At 46.9% G+C, this 16,560-nt stretch overlaps 1 protein-coding gene across 3 annotated transcripts in view; it reads left to right on the forward strand.

The window, feature by feature from the left end:
- The window catches only part of THSD4 (thrombospondin type 1 domain containing 4), a 275,769-nt gene that overhangs the window by 180,246 nt on the left and 78,963 nt on the right, over window positions 1-16,560 (forward strand). Inside the window, exon 1 of one of the 3 annotated variants that reach the window (XM_020784857.3) lies at window positions 2,842-8,119. The exons of the other annotated variants lie outside the window; for them this stretch is intronic. Coding sequence (XP_020640516.3) covers window positions 8,054-8,119 — 66 coding nt within the window. The 5' untranslated portion in view covers window positions 2,842-8,053. Of the gene's footprint in view, window positions 1-2,841; window positions 8,120-16,560 lie in introns of those variants that run through there. 3 annotated transcript variants of the gene reach the window in all.

The raw sequence follows: 16,560 nt of genomic DNA on the forward strand, positions 1-16,560 counted from the left end.
TTGTAAGCACAGGAGCCCGAAACTTGGTGTTTCTCCAGTAAACAGACGAAGACATTTATCTGGAAATCAAACATGGTTCTTTAGGGCAATTTTGTTCAAATGGATGGAAATGATTTTTTTTTTCATTCTTGATAGTGTTAGCAAAAGGATACAGGTAATTATGGTGAAAAATTCTGGAGGAGGCAGTCATAGCTTTTAAAAATCCTTGTTTTGCTATATACGATGTTCTAAACAGAGTTTATCTTTCTCCATGATGATTGTTTTAAAATCAAGATAATAATAAACTCTCAAATAATGCATCCAAAGGCCAATTTTTCTCCTGGACGTGCTGGGTGTGATCAGCCCTCCACCCTCCAGGGCATCCACTTTGATATCAGCCGGCAAGAGGCTTTAAGCACAGTTCCATAACAAAAGTGTTCCCGTCTGTGTGTTGGCAGTAATCACAAAAGATAATGGAAACACACAATAAGAACCCAATTAGGTCCATGATCAGATTAGCCAGGAGTGCCCTGTTGGTGGCTTCTTTGTGTTACCCAGTGACTCCATCAGAGGAGAATTTTGTTTCAGTAGCCCATGTTGCCACTCAGGACCATGAGTAACAAGGCTCCTCAAGACAGTAGGGTTGACTTGAAGTAAAGGAGTGTAATGCCTGTTAGTGTTTAAGAGCTTCTCCTTGAAGACCACTCCATCCAGAGCCTAACATCTGCTAGATGTGCCACTGGTCAAGCCTTGCTCATCAGGAGCCTCTGAAGGCGTAGACCAGGCCAGACAAGTGTTGGGAGTGATGTTAGAATAGCCTTTGCTGTTTTGATTGTAGAAGCTGGCACAAACGGCCGCACTCCTCTCTGTGCTGCTGAGCCAAAGCGCATGTGCCTCCACTTTGATCCAGCCCAATACACCTGCTTTTTTTTTTTAATACACTGGCATTGTGCAGGTGCAATACATGCACCACAACTCTCCTCCCAAAAAGTGTGGAGTTAGCAGGGGATGTGTCGAGATGGGTGCCTCAACTTTAAATTCCCCTTGCACGGAAAAACGGCAATTCCCTGGGTGTCCCTGATAACTTCATGGGTGGACTCTTTTGCTGGAAGAAGTAGTAGTGGAGTGTTCTGATGGAATTTCCTCTCAATAAAGCACAAGTGGATTCTACTTTGGGGTCGGGGGGAGGCACACAAGTAATCTCTGGGGCCCAGAAATCAAAACAGGACCCTTTATGACACGCAGCGCCTAGCAATGTAGAACACCGGTGTTAGACTTTGAAACTTTGCAGTTGGCCTGAATCATCTGCCACGCAATCATGGAACCAGCCGTAGTAGTTGCAGTGGCACTGAAGACAGAATAAGAAGTCTGAGGAACTTCCTTAAAATCATGGTGAACGTCAGAAAAGAACTCTGGAGAGAGAAAAGAAGTGCCCAACATAGACAGTTCTGCAGTGATAATGTCTCATACGTTGGTCCTACCAAAATGCGTTCTCAGTAACTTAGCAAGAAAAGTTAAGAGTAAGCTTGTCCCTTTTTTTTTTCAGTCAAATTGGAAAGCCCAAAGGAAGGATGATGGCATATCCACAGGCTTTTTGAAAATTTCAGGCAGTGCTTTAGCTGCTGTCAGGAGGGGAAGAGATCCTTCTGGGATGGAGACCAGGAATCTGTCATTAGAGTCGAAATGCCTGGAGGAAGGCCAGGGAAAATAAATGCTTGAGATCAAGCCTGGGCAGGAGATGGCAGATGGAGGACTTCTTAGTTGCTTTCCCCCCAGGCAAGTTCTCCCTCCAGCTTCATAGCACCGTTGATAGGCCAGGAAATTGGAAGGACCTGGAATATTTTGGAAGGTGGGGCATGCACTTTTCATTGGTGAGCTCCCTAGCAGTTCCTTGCAAGTCAGATTTCCAGTGCCCAAGGCCATGTTCCAGGGAACATTCTGCTGTGGGGCGAAGCTTGGGGAGGCAGATGAAACAGGAAAAAGTGTTGTTTTTTGTATCTTGTGGCTGCTATCCAAGGCATTTGTGTGATGCCAGGTTGGGGGTAATGTTGCTAGTGAACTTAGTCTGCTTTCTTTAAAAAAAATTGTAGGTAGAATTGACCTGTGCAATATCCAGTTCAATCTCTGGTCTTGTTCCATATCAATCCATACATTTGTTTCATTTTTCCCTGGAACCCAGTCTGCTTATAATCAGGGATGTTGGCAAGTCTTTGGGTTTGAGTCCCAAGTCTGAGTCTTTGGTACCAAGTCCCAAGTCCAAGTCTTTGGTACCAAGTCCCAAGTCCAAGTCTTTGGTACCAAGTCCCAAGTCCAAGTCTTTGGTACCAAGTCCCAAGTCCAAGTCTTTGGTACCAAGTCCCAAGTCCAAGTCTTTGGTACCAAGTCCCTAGTCCAAGTCTTTGGTACCAAGTCCCTAGTCCAAGTCTTTAGTACCAAGTCCCTAGTCCAAGTCTTTGGTACCAAGTCCCAAGTCCAAGTCTTTGGTACCAAGTCCCTAGTCCAAGTCTTTGGTACCAAGTCTCGAGTCCAAGTCTAAGTCTTTGTCACCACATCCTGAGTCCTAAGCCCCAAGTCTGACTCTCTTCTCCCCCCACTCCAAAAAAGGGGTTCCAAGTCATAAGTAGAGTCCAAGACATTGGGGGGAAAACCTGAGTCGAATTACCGATGTGACTTAAGTCTGACTTAACAGTGAGCCCCACGACTTGAGTCCTCATCCCTGGTTATAATACTTCTAGTCTAGACGTCACACAAATCAATACAAATCGGGCAAATTTGGTTCAGAATTTGTGTTTTGGCCAAATCCAGTGCACATCCCTACTAAAAAGTCATTCTGTAGGATAGGAGTTGACCACCCCAGAGAGAACCTCCCTTAAAGTTTCACTTGGGATCTCAGCAAAGGCAGAGACAGAGTAGCCGGGGGAACGGAGAGTCAGCAGATTTTAAATACATGCATGCATTTGATCTAAACAGCTGTCCGCTTGAGTCACCCTCTGGCTGCTGTGTAATATGGATGGAGAGGAAATTGCTTCCAGCCTATGGCAGAAGCCAACAGTTGTGTGTTTGCAAAACTGGAAGGATGACAACAATGTGTGGGGCAAAAAGGTGAAGAAAATTTAGTCTGGAATGGGACGGGGAAGAACCCCGAAGGTCCATTTTATGGTCTGCAGAATTTTTTTGCTGTGGTGGGGAGGGGTGTATGTGTCATCTTGAAGAGAAGAAATCTTCAGTCTTCAGCTGGCCCTTAGATCCAGGAAAGCATTTAAACATATGTATCTTTCCTTTTAAAGAGCATGAGTAATCCATTTGCTAAGCTATTCAGCCTTGGCTTTCCTGCAGTAAACTGAGACCTGATTGGGTTGAGAGGGGGAAAGCCCCAGTGACACCGTTCTCCCCCTCTGCCCCACCCCATACATTCTTGGGAATGCTGTAGGCTCTTGTCCACACCTGGCTGTTTTGCCAAACGATGTGGATGTTGCCTGAATAGAAAGTATGCAGCGTAGATTAAACTCTTTCCCACCATTCAGGCAGCTTTTGTTCGTTTTGACTGTGCGGTTGCAAAGTGCAAATTCAGAACCAACAACGCGGTGGCTGAAATCCTGCTGGACAGGGTTTACCTGGGCAACGGGAGTAGCATCGTCAACCGGGGCGGATTGCTGCTGCTTCAAGGCTTCCTTCTGTGATTTCGGGGAGCATCATTGTGCACGAGCTGGGTGGACCCCAAAATTGTAAAAGGAAGTCTTTAGGGGAGATCTGCTGGTGGTGACAGCATCTTTCTTGTTGCGTCAGTAGAGCTGTACAGTAGGATTTCAGTCCATATTAAGTGGATCTTGATCTTCTTCCATTTTGTCGCATCAATCAGGGATCTATTCTTGTTGAGTTTGTCTGGGATCTGTTGCTGGGGTGGGTGTGATCTCTTCAGATCTCAACACGCCAGTATCATCTGTGTGCCGATGCTGTTGTAGGCCCAGGGTAGGGAGATTGGCCCTCTGGATGCCATGGGGATGACACATTCGACCATTAGACCATCCTGGTGCAGGCCAGGTACGATCTAATGAAATCTGAAGGGCCACCATGGGTCACCCCTGATTTTGGGCTTTGCCTTTCTATCCCAGATCTCAGCCATACATCATCAAGAGGGTGTACCTGTTGCCTGCTCTCTGCCTGTCTCCCTAGCAGGCTCTGGAAATTTGCATCCCATCGTGTCATTGGATTTGAAATTTTTTCATTCCTTCACTGCGGTTGATTCCTATCTGTTTCCCGAGGACATTTTGAGGTTGAAACCAATGCTACACCATGTGTACTTTTACTGGGAATATGTTCTTGAGTTCCATTTACATATATTCTTACATATATATATTCTTTTGGTTCACTAAAACCATCATCTAACACCATGAAAAATTTGATGTTTTCAATGTTTTTAGGATGTTGCTTTGCTATGTTTTTTATGTATGTCAGCCGCCCCGAGTAGACCTTGTCTGGGGGGGGGGGCGAGGTAAAAATCCAATAAAAGTAAAGGTTAAAAAAAGTATGATATACAGGGATGTGCAGGTCCTCCCCTCCACTCATCTGGTCTCGATCCAAATAAAGGATGTAAAGATTGGGGCCAACCTGCCCCATACTTTTTAAGGCAGTGGTCCCCAACCTTGGGCCTCCAGATGTTCTTGGACTTCAACTCCCAGAAATCCTGGTCAGCAAAGGTGGTGGTGAAGGCTTCTGGGAGGTGTAGTCCAAGAACATCTGGAGGCCCAAGGTTGGGGACCACTGCTTTAAGGCATCCTGGTCTGCTTCATCTTTCCATCCATGCTATCTGTGTGTTTCGAGATCCTACAAATATTCTCATGAACAGAGAGGAAATGTAAGTGGTTATGACCTAAAAAGTGTGCATGGGGGCTACACAGTGACCTAATGGTGTGACCTATCCACTCAAAGCCCAAACAACCACCATCTTTTCACCAAAATATGCACTCAATCCTAACCATGGAATGATGGTGTTCTGGGCAGGGAGCTGGCAACCCAGCAGGGCCATATGGGGGCCAGTGGAAGGCCGCACCCAGCCCTTGGGCATCAGGTCCTCCACACTTGATTTATACAAGAAGGGAAGGATAGTCTTCAGAAAAAAAAGAAACAGGCTAAATCCCATTAATTAATGGGAATGGGGCAAGGGGAAGGATAAGAAGAACCAGTTTCCATAATTGATTTCATTTTCCTGGAAGCGGTGTCGTCTGGATCTACAACAGAAGGTTGAGAAGAGAATTATCCCAACATCTTCAAGGTTGCTTTCATCACACAGACTTTAATAACTGGTTTGTGTTCTTATGAAAGAAAGAAAGAAAGAAAGAAAAAGTCAGGTCAAAACAGGGTTGAAGAATCTTTTAAAAGGGGGATTGTTTTGATTCTAGGCAACAGCTAGCATCACCGGCTTCTGGAGTTCTTATTGTTCTCCCCAAATGCTGTTGCATTTTGTGGATGCCTTGGAGAGGGAAGAAGAAGAGAAGGCAAACATTAGCCCGTATCCAGGGAGATCCAGAGAACCCACACTGACCATCTGCTATAGACATGTGTGGTGGAGAGTGATGACACAGCGTTTGCGGTGCAGTGGCTAAACCGCAATACTGCAGCCAAAACTGTACTCATGACCCAGGTTCAATCCTTGGCTTGAGGTTCACTCAGCCTTCCAGCCTTCCGAGGTTGATAAATTGAGTACCCACCTTGCTCGAGAGGGTGGGCAATGCATAGCCTATATAATTCAATTGTAAGCATCCCAGAGTGTGTATTAAGTGCTATGGTGCAGTATATAAGCAGCATGCTTTGCTTTCTGCTTTCTCTCTGACCCCTCGTACTTGAAACTGCATTTATTGGTTCAAGCAGAGATAGCAAGAGTGACTTGCAGTTGCAGGAAGGAAGATGTGTGTGATGAGATATTTTGGATTATTTTTTGTGCAACGCAAGGCTCTCTAATCCACTGCCACTGATCTGAAGAATCTTGAAGATATGAGAGAGGAGCCCTTCAAACAAAGAAGTCTTCAAGGTTTTCAGTTGTCCTGAGGTGTCCATGTCAGCTCCCTTGGTGCTGTGATCTCTTTCTTCACTTCTTTCTTTTGAGCATGTGTTCTGGGGCAAAACTGGGCTGAACTTTGCCCAAGGTGAGAGTTTGTCAGAGCTATGCAAGGAGCTCATAACAAACTGTAGAAAGGGAAGTTGAGCAGAGACCACTCGATCAGGAGACCATCTTCTGGAGATGTTCCCGCCTCATCTCATTTCTTTTATAAGCAAGGAAGGGAGCAAGTGAATGGGGTAACCTTTTTGCCCTTGGAAAGGGCAATAGCTCTGCCCGGTATTAATGTCGGAGAGCTTGTTGTCATCAGACCCCAGTTCAGATTGCAGAGAATCTTGGCCAAGGGCTCTCTGCTAGACCTTGACAGGATGTCAATGTCAGCTTCTGGTAGCAATGCTGTCCTCAGCATTGAGTGCTGCTGTTTTAACTTCCCATAATGCTTCGAAACAATGCTGTGTCGGCAGCACAGTTGGGGAGCCTGAGTTGGCGACAAAACTCAGTTCCTTGGTGCTCAGCCTGGGAGAAATTAAAATAGGGGTCCGTTGTGGCCCATGGTAGGAAAGACCTGGGGCTCTAGCTCCCATCTGAGGATGCCAGGCCCTGCAGGTGGGCCTGATGGTTTCCTTAGCATCTGACTGTGTATATTAAAGTAAATGTTATGGGCAGTCAACGGTAGATGTGAGTCTGTAGCAAAAAGAACTTGGCTGTGTACAACAGAGACAGGAGGTATTTGAAATTTGAATTTATTGGTATTCTCAATGTGTTTTTATTTCAATTTAATTTGATGGATTGTTGTTGTGTTTATTTGTTGTATACTGCCCAGAAGAGAGCAGTGTACTAGTGAAGCAGTATATAAATTAAAACACACACACACACACACATACACACACACACACACACCTTCCCCAATGACCATTGCCATTGGGACTTCTTCGGGGTTGTAGATGACAACAATACGTTTCTCAAACTCTTCTGTTGTACCCACAGGAGTAAAAACATGGATCTGCGTCTACGCCCAGCACATAGTCTTTATGTAAATTCAAGCTGAGAAGAGAGTGGATCTGGTAGGTCAAACTCCTGTTGCCCCTCCACTTCGTCCAATGCTCTCTGCTTAGTTTCCTCGCCACAGGCATTACTTATCTGCCTCCCTTGGTAAGGAGGGGGTAACCATGGATGAGATGGATGGCCTCCCGGGCAATGTCTTACACTAGGGTCGCTTTTCCAAGCTCGTCCCCAGTGGGGGCTGAGCTTGAGACATAGATCCATCTGTCTTGAAAGATGCCTTGGAAAGATCTCCTGCAAAATTAAGGTTGCCCAAAGACTTGGCGATTTGTCATTGGTGGAGTTGTGCACATCCCAGTCAAAAGTGCTGGTCAGTTTCTGGAGAGAATGGGACAGAGGAGAGCAGTATAACGGCAGTGCGACAATCCAACTTGGACGTGTTTTCCTTGTCCGGAGGCACCTTCAGCCTTAGATTCTCCAGTCATGCCTGCCTAAGTTAATAAGGCACTGGTGAGATTCCTTGCACTGGGGGAAGGGGGGAAAAGAAGAAAAGTTGGTGTAATATCTTAAAGTTGCATAAATCAGAACAGATGCCAGACTTGTCATTGCTAATTTTCTGGTCCCTCCCCTTCTTTACTTAATACCAGTAACACACACACACACACACACACACACACAGACACACACACACACACACCACCACCTCTCTCCCCAGCTCCTCGCTTGTCGTCTGTGCCCCCCTCTCTGGGAGCAGGGAGAAGTCATTACGTGGAAAGATCAGCTTACCAGTTGTCTTCAGAGCCCGCCGAGCGGCTGAGCCTGGAAGCTCCTGCTACTTAGCGCACAGCGAACGAGACAAGAGAGAGAGAAAAAGAAAGCGAGGGAGAGCGATGCATTGAGTGCTGGCGGCCCGGGAGGACTGGGAAGACTTTGAAGGCATCCTGTACATCTGTTGCTTGTTAGCCCTTGGCACCGAGAGGGCCCACCTCTAGGGCCGTTGTGCTCAGTTGGTCCAACATGTTTGCCCGCTACCTGGTGTTGACCTTGCTCTACTTTGAAGCCTTCACGCAGCCCGAGGAAGAGGTGAGTTGAGCATTCACGCCTTGCCCAAAACTTGACCCGTTTCGGGGTTCTCGCCTGTCCCGTCCTGACTGTCAAAAAAAGGACCGTTGTATTCAATAATACCATTCGTGCTAAAGGGAGGCAGAGGAGGGAAACCTTGGGAAGTGGGTCCAGTGGCCAAGGAGGTGCATTGTGATCTGTTTTCCTCCTTTGCAGTTAGATGTTACAGGACTGGGATGAGGAATTATTCTGAAGGGCAAACTGACCGTTTACTGCCCTGTGCAGGATTAGACCACCCTATGATTAAAAATGTGCCTGAATGATTGATTCTTCATTTTGTTGTCCGGCTTGGGGAGAAGTCTTTGCCTTTGCTAAACAAGGAGCGCTGAGCCCCGACCACAGGTCAGATTCACTAGCCCAAGAACAGTGAAAAACTGCCTGAATGCTTTGGAATGCCCTTCAGTGGTTTTTGCTTGGAATGCGTTGGGTTACATTCGTACCGAAATATCTGAAGTTGGATGCTTGGTCTGGTTTAACTCTGAGCGTGTGTTTGGTGGAAGGCAGGCTCCTTGGAAATAAACGGTGCTGGCTCCGGTGGGTGTTTTCGACCAGCGTTTTCCAAGATGAACTGAATGTTGTTAACTCAGAAATCTCTGAGAGGCGTTATAGAGACGCCGAGACAGATTTGGAAGGACTCGGAGGGTAAGGAATGGCTTAAATGTTGTAAAGGGTGGCGATAACTTTCTTCCTGGCTGTCGGCTGCTGTCTCAGACAAAAGTTACATGCCTTCAGCTCCGTGTATAACAATCAGTGGGCAGAAATCGCCTAGTGTGCAAATGATCTAATTTTTTTAAAAAAATCAACAGCAACACTCAGCTCCCAGGGAAGGGCAAATATTCTGTTTTGGAATGATGCCCTTTGTGTGTGTGTCTGTCTGTCTGTCAAAACGTTTCCAAGAGATTTGACCCAACTCAAAATCCTGCTCACATCAGGGGAGTTCGCATCCGCACCTCCAGCCGCCGGGCTGATGCCGTGGCTCACTTTCGCTACCAGCGCACTGCGCTGTGCGTGCGCAGCTCTTGTGTTTTCAGGAGATGCGGGATTAATTGGTCAGCCTGTGTCTGAAACAAAAGCTTGATTTGGAAGTCATTCCAGGGCGGGAAATGCCTCGGCCGATATAATTGCATGAAAGCCCAGGTCGCCTCGGACTGAAGTCTGGACTAATTTTGAATGCTTTGATGATCACAGCGCCTGGAGGCTGGCCACGGCGTGGCTGTGGCTGAACGTCTTTAACTTTCCTGTTGATTGTTATTCGAGCGAGCGGCTAGACAGAACACAGGAAGCTTGCCTTCTATGAAGCGAAAGCATCTGGCTGAGTTGTGTCTCCTGCAGGGCTCCCAAAAGTTACTTTTTTGGGGGGGGCATGGCGGTGGGGGACTCTAGAGGTGGAAGCCCAACAAAGGAATGCTTCTGAGTCCCGTTCCGATGTTGTCACCGACCGGCAGATGGGAAGCCAGGCTTCTAAGCTGATTCTTTCCAAGGGCTTAAGGAAGTTCCTTTTTTCCGAGGCCAGACTGCACAGTTCGGGGAGCTGTGGTGCCCTGAAGGAGCTCTTTAAAGAGGGGATCTCTCACGTGCGAACATGTGTTCTCCTATGGCGGTATGGCTGTTCCCCTGTGACTTGCCTTGCCTTGGCCAGAGGGGCTACAGAAGCTCATCTGGAAAATATTTCTCGCACCACAGAGTGCCCATGTGGGTTTGCGGAAACCAAGCTCAGCTCAAATCCGGGATGGCAGAAGAGTGCTTGGCTGCCAGCACCACAATTAGCTAGCAAGGCAGGGTTAGATCCTTCCTTGGGACAGAGATGCGCTACCTCTTATTGGTGACCCTCTGGCTTGTCCCACCTGCCACAACCCCCCCTCCCCATTCATGGAAACTGACTGGGAGCTGGCAGGCTTAAGCCACTTTTTTTGAATATCTCACATGCTTTCTAAAACCTCATTAGGGCCCATTAAGTCAGACGCGGCTTAAAGAGAGCACTCCACATTTACATTACATTAGCACTCAATGGGAAGTTGAATCCATTCATTTCAATGGCTCTCCCTTTCTTTGGGATTTCTACCCCCAATTATCGAGAGCTGGTAAAAGGTCCTTTTTTTTTTTTTTTGGACCACCCTGGGCGAACAGATGCAAAGCGTGGTTCACAGAGGCAAAAATTCCCTTCTCTTGTCTCAAGGGATGACAGCTAAAGGCCAAGGCCCATTGGCTGAAGCTAAGTAACCCACCGTCTCTAAAGGCACTTGAGCGGATGGGGTTGGAAGTAGAGATGGGTATGGACTGTCGGCTTGGTGGTTTGGCATGGTTTGATTCCTGGCCAACCCACTGATTTGTGGTTTGGTGCCTCCCTCCCTCCCTCCCTCCAGCAGGCACCCAGTGGGAGGCAGCGCCCGGAGGTGGCAGGATGGGGCACTTTCACCGATTCGGTGCCCGTTGGAGTGGGCAGGGTGCCAAACCACGGATCAACTGTCCAGCAGGAAAACGAACCACACTGAACCTCCGAACCCGTGGTTTGTGCCCATCTCTAGTAGGAAGGCAGATCGGATGCCTTGCTGTAGGCGATCTGCAGGATGGCAGGATGAAACCCCAAACAAATCAGGATTGTCGGCTCAAGAGCATCCCGCTTCCTGAGGCTGCGCAACAGAAGCCCAAGAGTAGATGATTTCAGAGGGGCGGGTCTTTGCCGTATCACATGCTCAAGCTCTTATGATGTCACAGAGGCAAGGCAGGCAAAAGTTTTAGAGGTAGAACTGCTTTGTGGAAAGGGGAACAAGAGGACAAACGGGCCCGAAATCTGGATACAGCGAATAAACTCCAGAACTTGAGCCTAAATGTCAAAGCTTGAGAGTTGGCTACCCCAATGTCTTGGTGCCTGGAATATTTTTCCACTCGACTGCTAATCTAGGTGTTGCCGGAACCAAGTCCGAATGACTCTTTCGCCCTCTTTAGTGTCCGAAAAATGCTACCTTTCCCACCTCGACCCTTTCCCCCCCCCTTCCCTCTTCTTTTCATTTTAAAGATGGCGCTTCTGACCTTTTCTCCGTGTTAAGTCTGGAAATGCTTTCCACCAAGCTTGGGGAGATGGTGGGGCATAATGAGGCATGCCAGTGGCTTCCCAGCCTCATAAAACAGTTTAATTAAAGGCAGCGAAATTCTTGTGAAACCACAGCCTACTGTTTCCGCACAAACATTCCTTCCCCTGTTTTTTTTTTTTAAAAAAACAGGTTACTTTTGTAAAAATATTTGCCTTGTCACTACCCCTCCCTCTTCTTCCTCTTCTTCATCTCATGAGTCCTTCAGGCCTTCACCCCCTCTGGCCCGACAAGCATTTCTACAGAACCTTTAGTGCCTTTTGCTACCAAAATCCTCTCTGGAAACCAGCCCAGCCATCTCCACATGCTAGAAGTCTGTTGAGTAATTGTACCATCTCCCTGTTGGGCTTGTTTTTCCCCCTTTTACCAAGCCTTCCTTAGCAGAAATGGACTGCAGCTGGATTACTAGCCTACTGGGCTGTGGATCAAGAGTTCTTGGGGATCATGGAATTCATAGTGGTAAGGAATTTGCAGGCGAGATTGGTTTGCCTGGGCAAAGATGGCCCACAATAGCAGAGGTGGCCTTAGGTGAAGAAGCAAATGGATAACTCCTCCCCTCGTGTATTTTAGTCCAGAAATTAGAACATTTGACACATCTCTCCTCTCTGTCTTGGGCAGTAAAAACATAGAGTAAAGGCAGACTTTAAAACTAAAGTTGTACTTCCCTTTCACGACATGATGTGAGATTTACCGACCGCAACAAATGCCTCACTCTGCCTAATGGCAGAGCCGGCACCACATGATGGAAAATAGGAGATCCACGATACATCCTTACCCAAACAGACATACACTATGAGAGGCTCATGAACTCATGAGCTTCCGAAAAGTATCTCACACTGAGCTATGTTTCACAGTTGCTTGGGGGCCCATCTGGTATGAATGTGTAGCCCACCAGATATTGTGCTCTGCGCCTGCAAATCCCATCACCCCTTCCATGGGGAGCAGTCATGGGAGTTGTTGTTCAATCCCACCCAGAAAACATTGTTCTCTGTTGTTGGCTTTCTAGGGCTTTAACTCCCAATGGGCATGGTTCCGTGCTGGCTGGGACTTTTGGGAATGAATAGTTGAGAACCACTGATCCAAAGCGATAGCTGCCCATCTCTACAACTCCCAGAAACCTTCACCACGAGCTGGGCTGGCCAGGATTTCTGGGAGTTGTAGTCCAAGAACCTCTGGGTTACCCAAGGTTGGGAAGCACTGGACAAGGAGATACATCTCCCTCTCCCAGCAGATCAAAGAACTTCTCACAATTATGAGAAACCTCTTGGTTAACCTGTTGGACGTATTAAGTGGCTATGCTACTATCAGTGCCGTTTTGTTCTATATATGGCTTGCCTTTGGTATTAATGCTGGTGATAATGCTGTATTTCTCTGCACCACAGTGATTATCACCTCATAGCCACTGAAATGTGGAGACAAACAATAAGTGTTGCTTATTTATGGATCAACCCTTCTAAGAGCTGTTGCCTGCAATTTTTTCACATGGTCAGATGATTCCTGTTTGACAGTGTCTTGTTGTGTTACTTGCCTACAGGCAGCTTACAGTTGGGGAATCCTTAATTTATATATCATCATTCAACAGCATGCCTGCAATCGTCTTCCTTCCCCCCCCCCCCCACCCTCTGCCGCTCATTCAGGACTGTAGCAATAGCTGGGATCTTTAAACTGTTTGTTTAAAAGTGTATTTTATGTCTGGTTACTGTGGGCTATGAAACAGCTGGATGCGGTTGCAAATGACACAGGATTAAATACTGCCGAAAGATTTATGGGGAGGAATAACAGCGCTGAAACGCTGGCTCTGAGGCGTCTTGGGCCTGGATGACACATCGTATCCCGCAACTCCCTCCCGGTTACATCACTTTCACTTCGCCACTAATTGCTGCACATGGTCACGAAGGACCCACGCTAACTGTTTCACAGAGGTGTCAGAGTGGGCGGTGCCTTTTATTGGGCCACTAAAAAAAAATCAAACAAATTGCAAGCTTTCTTGGAGAAAATTCCACTTCATCAGGTTGAAACACAACCCATTCATGGGCAGTTCAGAAAAACCTGTAGACCCCGATTTATTGTCATTTCACAGAGCTCTCTCGATTCCTACCCTGCTGCCATTGATTAGAACTTAGGAAAGTGCATTATACAGAATCCTTTTCCATGAATGTTCTCTTCTCTGCATGCTAGGAGTCTTCCAGAAAGTCTGTTCTTGAGCTTACCTGTCACCTGTCACCTTAGATCCTTTTAACTGCAGAAGCCAGGTATTGAACCTGCAGTCTGCCACAATCCAGAACTCCTAAGTCTCTGTGTTGAGGGGTTGAGGACAAGAATTTTCTCCAGATACAAGACTGGGGACACAGTGCGACTTGCTAGCCATTGGCTCATTATGGGTTACGATGAACTGGGCAAGACTTTGGTTTGGTGCAGTAGGGTGGACTTCTCCATCTTCACGTCCCACCAGGGACGTCGACAAGTCTTTGGATCTGAGCCTGAGCCTTTAGTCCCAAGTCCCAAATCCAAGTCTGACTCTTTGAAACCAAGTCCCGAGCCCCAAGTCCTTATTAAAGACAAGCTTTTCCCCAAGAGGAAAGGGAAGGGATGCGTGGGTTCTCTGTGGGACGTGTGTGGGACTTGTGAACCAGCTTCTTCTAGGTTTACGGTGTTCTTCATTTAAAGAATAGGGACTTGAAAATGCCTCTGAGTCGCAAATCGAGTCATTAAATGACTCAAGTCCAAGTCCGAGTTATGAGTGCAACTGAAGTCTGATTCTGCAGTGAGTAACCACAACTTGCCTACATCCTGCTTCTTCCACATTCCACCCTCAATTAGGGTGGTGAGGATAGTGCCACAAACAGACCTCCAAACTCTTGAGCGAGCATTGCTCGGCCTTCTGTTCTTGCCACGCTCAACGGGACCATGGTCTTCAGCACGTTGCCTGTCACTCTGCATCTCAAACTCTCAGTCGCTGAAATTGGGGGGGGGGGGAAATCCCGGACCCGGAGAAACTTGTCTGGGTTTGGGTTCAGCGGCTCCTTCCAGGGCCTAAACTGCCTCTCGGCGCTGCCTCCTCTGCTGCGAGGTATTCAACTCTGCAAATCCGCAATTTTCTCAAATTACTTACGACAAGCTACCTCGAGGAAGTGTCTACTTTTGTCTTCCTTGCCAGCTTCATTCTCCCAAGTGGTGACATCATTTCTTGAGATTCACTGGAGTGGTGTCAGGATGATTATCTTAGAACTGGCTGGTGAAAGGAAGTCCCCCCCCCCTCACCTTAATCTTTTTGGAATTTCTCCTTAAGGCAGTTTAGGTGGGCTGCAGGGAGGGGACGAGAGATGAGGCAAAGCAGTGGTCGTGTCCAAGGGTGGACAAGACTTGATCAATGTGCTGTTTCAAAGGTTTGCAAATTCTTGGGTTTTTATAATCTAATTTGACACAAGGACGTCTTTTGCACTCTGTTGCGTGCGTTCACAAGCACGTATTTGGTCAGGGTAGGAGCCTGGCACTCAATCCTCATGTCTGTCATTTTGCACTTTTAAAAACAATGAGCTACCGTATGTTTCTCCTTGCCCTCAAGACAGCGAGATCTGGACGGTGGGTCTTGATGAAATATTTTTGCTTTCCATTTGTGTGAACAATTTATAGATAGATAGATTGTACATATAGGAGCCTTGTGGCAGAATGGCTAAACTGCAGTTCTGCAGTGAAGATGCTGCTCACAACCTGAGTTCGATCCTAATGGGTTTGGGTAGCTGGCTTGAGGTGGGCTCAACCTTTCATCCCTTTGGGGTTGGTAAACGGAGTGCCCAGCTTGCTTGAGGGGCGGTGCAAATCACTTAGAGAGAGCTTTAAGCACCGTGGGGTGGTATATAAGTAAGACACTTTGCTTTGCTTTTTAAAATATATATATAAATAAGCTACAACATAGCTACTGGTTGAATGGATTTTTTTAAAAAGAATTAGAAGCATCAGATGGGTTGCTTGTATCTTTTTGATCAACTCCTTCTCTGCTTACTTTAGCCAGTCCTTCTCTCTGCGTGTATATGCTTTACAAAGGGAAAACAAACTACTTTTATGCTGAGAAAATGTTGCGCAAGTGGCAGAAATCCAGGTAGGGATGGGGGTGGAAGCTCAATTACTCAGAGGTAATTACTCAGTTACTCAACCCCTTTCACCACCATACTTTGGAAGCATTCCTTGTTTCCCCCAGATTTGTCTAAAATTGCATGCAGTCATTCATCTATAAAAATACACATTTTAGAAAGGCTTTATAACAACAACACCACCATCAGCAGCAACAACTTAAATAGAATCACATTGCATCTTACTCATATGAGGAATGATCCAGTAACTTGGATGCCGGCTGTTCAGTCTGCCACACAGATGATGCTCCCTGTGGATGATGGACAACATCACGGTCCCTAATCTGCCTCCTTAGAGGGTTTTTGTTTTTTTTTTACCTTTGGATCAGATTTGAGCTGGGCCACCCTTCAAATGGAAGACTGCCCTGCCTAAAAGAGGGGGATAGTGCCCCCCAAGGTATTGAAACATATAGTCTCCCCCCCCAAAGAGTCATTCTGAAGAGCTTGTTTGACCTTGAAAACAGATACTTGTTCCTTGGTTTCAAGGAGAGAGAGTGAGAGAGAGTGAGAGAGAGAGAGAGAGAAAGTTGTTTATTATTTATGAAGGGCGGTGCAGGAGATAAAAGCATCCTAAGCCTGGGATGAACAGTGAGTTGGAAGGGGCCTATAAGGCTGTTGAGTGTAATAGAGAAGCCCTCAAAGCTGGCTTCCATGTGTGCGAATCCCAAGACTACCAATCTACATGTAGATCTAGAAAAGATAACAGGGGGCATGTATTCAGGCTCTCAATCTGCCTACACTTCCCTCCCACCCGTAACAAGTTGTGCTGACGTGTATGTTTCCTCGTTTCTCCAAGCAAAGCCAGGAAATCTGCCTGGTTCCCCTTTTTTTTCTGATATCGGGGGACAAAACCAGCTGGCAGTAGAAAAGCTTATCGCAACTTCCTTTCACCACGTTGAATCTTGTAACTACAAGAATGATTTAAAAAAAAAAGAGGACTAGTGTAGCTGAGATGAACTGGAATGACCCCCTCTTCTCTCCAGAGTTGCAGCCGCGATAGGGCTGTCAACAGGTATAAGGTGCCTTTAATCTCTTCTTTCTCTGTCAGCTGCCATCTATGATGAAGATTGTCCATCCACATTTGAGGACTTGTCTCGCCTCTGTCAAGGCTCAGCCAGTATCTCCTTAGGGCACGTGTGTGTGAAGAGCAGAAAACACCAATTGTCTCGGCCAGGAGCCCTTC

This window comes from Pogona vitticeps, chromosome 12 (assembly GCF_051106095.1).
Source record: "Pogona vitticeps strain Pit_001003342236 chromosome 12, PviZW2.1, whole genome shotgun sequence".
NCBI lineage: Eukaryota > Metazoa > Chordata > Lepidosauria > Squamata > Agamidae > Pogona > Pogona vitticeps.